The following is a 5599-nucleotide window of genomic DNA, read 5'->3' on the forward strand; positions in this document are numbered from 1 at the left end:
CAATTCCTTTAGGTCCCAATATACTCTGGAGGACTAGTTCCTTTAGGTCCCCATATCCAGGTCAATTACTTTAGACTACTGCAGAATCATGGCCGATGGTGCTAGCCTCTCGATGTTTGTCTGATCGAGATTTAGATGTTAGCCTCTCCATGTTAGTCCAAGTTTAGATGTTAGCCTCTCAGTGTTGCTAACCTCTCGATGTTAGTCCTATTTACATTCATATTCATAACCAGTATACGCACCTCATAACATTTCTTAAATCAATATTACAATCCATATTTACTTACTAAATTTGTTCACTTTAATTCATCACGCTATACTTCTAGGGTTATGTGCCTATTTAAATTTGGAGTATGAGTCCATATTTAAATTTAGAGTATGAGGTTTGCCCTAGGGTTATGTGCATGGTAAAAAATTAATTGATTAAAAGGATTTAATGTGCATGCATCGGAAAATCAATAAAATAGTCTAAGGTTGATTGATGAGGAACTAGAAGTACAGACCCCCACCTTGGACTATGATGATCTTAACACCAACACTTAGAAGCGCTCTGAGCCAGGAGATATGTGACTTCCTTTCCTTACCAATCCGGATATCCAGTAGAACTCTACTTGTAGGTAATCCTATGCCGTGCGAGGACTTCAAAGATTGGATGTAAGGGAGCCAACATATCTGTTACTTCCTTTCCTTACCAATCCAGATATCCATTAGAACTCTACGTGTAGTAGCTAATCCTATTCCGTGGAAGGACTTGAAAGATTGGATGGAAGGGAGGCTTGGAGTAGGGATGGAGGATTTAAAATCCAAAGATTGGATGGAAGGGAGGCTGAGAAGAACGTTGGGGGCTTTATAAGACCTTGAGAAGCCAGGTGTAGAGCAAGAAAAAAGAAGAGCCCATTAAGCTAGCCCCTAGGTGTAGAGCAAGAAAAAACAATTTCCATAAAGTCTGGACCGAGACACCTTATATTTCAAGAGTGATGATACTAACTTTTATCCCCTTTCACAGAATTAGGCGTGAAGACTCGAGAGGCACAGCACTAGCAGCGTCGGACGTAGGCGAGGGAAAGGAAGCATATGCTTGTTATTAATAATGATAAGCCATTATTATTTACGGTCTCATAAAGCGAGTGAGACGGGAAGACTCGAAAGCTTGAAGAAGGCACTTATTATTTAGCACTCGTCGACGAGCAGCAGCAGCAGCGCGGTTCCGACGAATTTTAACCAGAGTCCTTGCAGCTGGCGCAGTAATTGAGGGTAGCCTCGCAATTTCCTCCGTCGAAAGCGTGGCTGCCGCATTTACCACAGCCGCCTCCGTTGTAGATCTGGTAAAACTCGTTCTTGAGGTCGGCACCAGTGGTGGCGGGGTAGCTGCCTTGGCATCGGAAGATGGCCGTGCAGTGGCCGGACACGCGGGACGTGTAGGCTGAGTACGTGGTGCCACTGTCGAAGCGGTTGTAGGCTGTAATGCAATCGTTCTGGCTGACCGAGCTGCAGAGGGCGGAGCCTGAGCAGTTGTCGGAATAGGCCGAGGCACCCCTGATCATGAAACCTGACTCCGCCGCAACCAGGCAGGCCATCAACGCAACCGCCAGAAGCTGCTTGAAACGCAGCGCCATCTTGCAGCGGGCAACAGCAGGCGCTCTAGGGAGATGAGATAATTAATTCTACTTACGACTTATTTCCCAGCTTCCCTTGCAGCCTCTAATTCGCAAATTATGTTATTTATAGGCCACTAGCTGCACGCCTCGCCTCGCCTCGCCTGCGTTTTCTCTCAGTGGCGATGAAGACGAAGCTGCGCCGGCTTGGCGAACTTGTCATATGCGGAGCTGCGGCTTGCGTGCACGGCAGTGCTTGCTATATAAATACATATTACAGAAACGGACCCTCTCTCGCTCCTCTTTAATATCCTATCCTTGCTGCACGTGCCTAAAGCATGTTTGTCGACTCAATATATTATCTGAAATAGATTTTGCTCATTCTTTTAATACTTTGCTACCCATGATTACATGTTATTTGTGGTAAAGAAAGCATTGTTTTTTTTTCTCAGTTTTAGCATTAGACTTGGTATGTGCTCCTCAAATTGCTGTTGCAGTTGTTTCTTGTTGAACTGTTTGTTCCTGAATGCAACCCATCAAACCTTAGCTAGTGAACTTTTTTAGATTTTCCAAAATCACAACCCTTTGTTGAATGTTTTATTAAAGAGCTACTTAATGTTACTTTATGGGTTGTTTTGGAGAGTTTATATTCATTATTTGAGGGTTCTTAGACATAATCATTTCAGCTTTTTTGATTAAAATGGATTGCTAGTGACTTTCAAAGCCAACGTTAGAAATGTGAGGAAAACAATAAGTTGTTTGTCATGGGAAAGTGAATTGTAGTAGATGATGTGCTGTTCAAGTGAATATTTTCTTTGAGCTCTTTCAAATTGCATGTAAGCTTGCTCGAAAGTAGTATGAAAACTTGAAGAGAGAAGCTACAACTGTTCAAATTTAGAAACGTGTGCGTGGATGGCAAGCTTGGAAGTCTTATAAAAAGGTTGTTATTCAAGTAGGTTTTCATGGAATGCAAGCTCGGAAGGAATTCTGCAAGTTCAGACGGAAAACTAGGGCTACTATCAAATTCTAGGTATTTATGATGATGAGCATCATGACCCAGCCCCTGTGTAGGGCATTTCGCACAATCAATGTAGTCCAAGGGAATACATCTAAGGAATATATCCTATTATTAGTGCACTCCAAGGAATAGCATCCCAAGAAAGAAGCTCCTGAAGTACTTGGTGTTCTTTTTCAGCCCCCCCGCACTTGGCATACATACACACCACTTGCACATTGCCAAGAAAAAAATTATTTCCTACATCATCCCCTATTTAGCAGTCACATTATAAATTATGTTCGCCCTTGTCATGTGTTCCTTTGCTCCCATAGGCTTTTAGATGCAAGCAAAGTTCATTGCATTTGAAGAGGCCCTTTAGCTCCATCTATTTAAAACAGTCCACTACTTCCTCTACTTGGCCCTGTTGGACATATCCACCAGCAAATAGTGCATTCCAAGAGAACATATCAAGAAGGGACCTCTCCACTTGTCGTGCTTTTGCGAGTGCACCACAATTGGCATACATATCGACCAAATCAGTAAAAACTTTTGTCTAGCAATCCTGTCATGAGTTTATTTCCGCTTGTCCTTATTCCTATGCTACTATGGGCTTGCATGGTGCTAGAAAAGGTCTTTGCATCTAAAAAGAGAGCATGCATTTGAAAAGGAACTAATCTTGTGCTGCATTTTTCCAAAACACTCTAATGCTTACTCACCTAGGCCGCCCTATTGGAGATAACATCTAGGTGAGAAGCAAGAAGTAAGCTCTTCAAGCACTTGTCATGCTACTGTGAACATAACACACATGGCATACATTTGATGGATAGGTTTCAAAAATAGTTCAACTCTTGCATTACGATTCCATTTTATGGGCGTGGTGGGTGAGCAAGGGAAAAACAATCATAAGAGGATCAAGTAGGGATAAATATACCTCCAACAATATATAGTAGGGCCCAAGAAATCATAAGAGTAGATGTAACTAAGGATGTTGTGGGAGAGCCTAACCAGTATTTTATAATATTTTGTATCAATCCTCTCTTTACAGCCTTTTGTATCTATGTTGTAGAAAAAAAAAGTTGTTTGTAAACACCAACATTAACTCTAGTTCAAGCATATAATTTTCAAAAGTTAATATGTGGCTACTAGCTCTTATCCTTTTTTATTTATATCCTAACATCAAACTAGATGACTTGCGTATTTTTTTTGTAGACAACAATTATGAGTGGATTCCTCAAAAAAATTTAGGACTCTAAACAACAAAATAAAGGAGTCTTAGATGTAGAGTATAAGCACACTTACAATCAAGTGTTAAGAACTCATTTTACATAACACTTTTAATAAACACCACCATTCGTACATCCATATGCTTGACTTTATGTTTCCCTGGAATTAGAAGGGATAACATAAGATGTCCCTTGTTGATCGCCATTGATGGTGGAAGGTTGTAATTCAACAACACAACTGGCCACATGCTGTATGCGGTGCTTTTGAAACCAAATGGATTCACTACATCCATACCTAGGCCAAGTCTCAAGTTTCTGGGCTCTGTTTTAAAGCTGGGCCACTCATCTTCAATGTGCTTCCAAGCAGGAGTGTCTGCGAGAATTCTCCACATGCCATCATCCGATCGATGTGAGGAATGCCATGACATGAGCTCTACTATGGATTTGCACTTGTTTGATGCGAGAAATTATAGGAAAGTGTCGCAAGACTTTACGAGGTACATCAAAACTCTTCACATCTGTTCTATACCTTGCTTCACCACAAGTGGGACAATGTCGAGCCTCCTTATGCGTCCCACGAAAGAGAATGCAATCATTGACGCATGCATGTATGCGATCATAATCTAATCCTCCAAGAGATGTCACATAGCGCCTCGCTATGTCTCTTGAGGTGGGTAGTCTATTCCCCTTTGGAAGCATGTTTGATAATAGCCTGCATCCAATATCATCAATAATTAGTCCTAAACCCTAAACCACTAATTCAAATTTGCAAGTTAGAATGCTTACTTCAATAATGCGTCAAGACTTGCATTGCTCTTCACATCAAAACTCTTCACATCTGTTCTATACCTTGCTTCACCACAAGTGGGACAATGTCGAGCCTCCTTATGCGTCCCACGAAAGAGAATGCAATCATTGACGCATGCATGTATGCGATCATAATCTAATCCTCCAAGAGATGTCACATAGCGCCTCACTATGTCTCTTGAGGTGGGTAGTCTATTCCCCTTTGGAAGCATGTTTGATAATAGCCTGCATCCAATATCATCAATTAGTCCTAAACCCTAAACCACTAATTCAAATTTGCAAGTTAGAATGCTTACTTCAATAAATAATGCGTCAAGACTTGCATTGCTCCATCCATAAACTGTTTGTATATTGAGTAGTTCAAGTGAAGCACGTAAAATAGAGAATGTGCACCCTTCAAAAATCGGTGTCGATGAAGCCTTGTAAAGATGCTCTTGTTCCATATCATCATCGTCTATACCTTTGGGATCATCCCTAAAAAGATACCGCACTATATCATCAAACACTTCCTCTTCCACAACTTCATGGGGTGCAGGGCTATTGTCATCCCTTTCCCACTCATCTCGGACAATAGATCCCGAAGCTCCAGCATCATCTCGTCGACGCTTTGCGTGCTCTCGCCGCGCGTAGGGCACCATGTTAGGGTGTGGTACTGCATCCTGCTTCAATTAGAGTATATATATTACAACTCCATTAATTTAATTTGGATACCATGAGTCATTTGAATACTATCAATTTACATCTACTCACCTCTAAACCTGTTTGATTCCATTCTCCATACATGGAGATGTGATTCAAGGTAATTCGACGTGCTCGTACAATGACACTTGATCCTTTGTCCCAACCACACATCGCGATTACGATGACGCATTCTCTCATCCTCATCACCAGAACTGCTTGAGGAGGTTGATGACATAAAGAGCAAACACAAAATCATAATCAGTTTTTAATGAAAGTATAAAAATCGCGTGTATAAA

At 41.4% G+C, this 5599-nt stretch overlaps 1 protein-coding gene across 1 annotated transcript; it reads right to left on the reverse strand.

The window, feature by feature from the left end:
• Positions 1 to 1064: 1064 nt before the first annotated feature.
• LOC147641185 (meiotically up-regulated gene 117 protein-like) lies at positions 1065 to 1709 on the reverse strand. Its single transcript, XM_086809954.1, has one exon. It carries the CDS (start codon positions 1614 to 1616, stop codon positions 1218 to 1220), a length of 399 nt encoding a protein of 132 aa, XP_086666080.1. The 5' UTR covers positions 1617 to 1709; the 3' UTR covers positions 1065 to 1217.
• Between the last annotated feature and the right edge of the window lie 3890 nt (positions 1710 to 5599).

Source organism: Cibotium barometz, chromosome 2, assembly GCF_041138505.1.
Source record: "Cibotium barometz isolate CiBa-2024 chromosome 2, ASM4113850v1, whole genome shotgun sequence".
Lineage (NCBI taxonomy): Eukaryota > Viridiplantae > Streptophyta > Polypodiopsida > Cyatheales > Cibotiaceae > Cibotium > Cibotium barometz.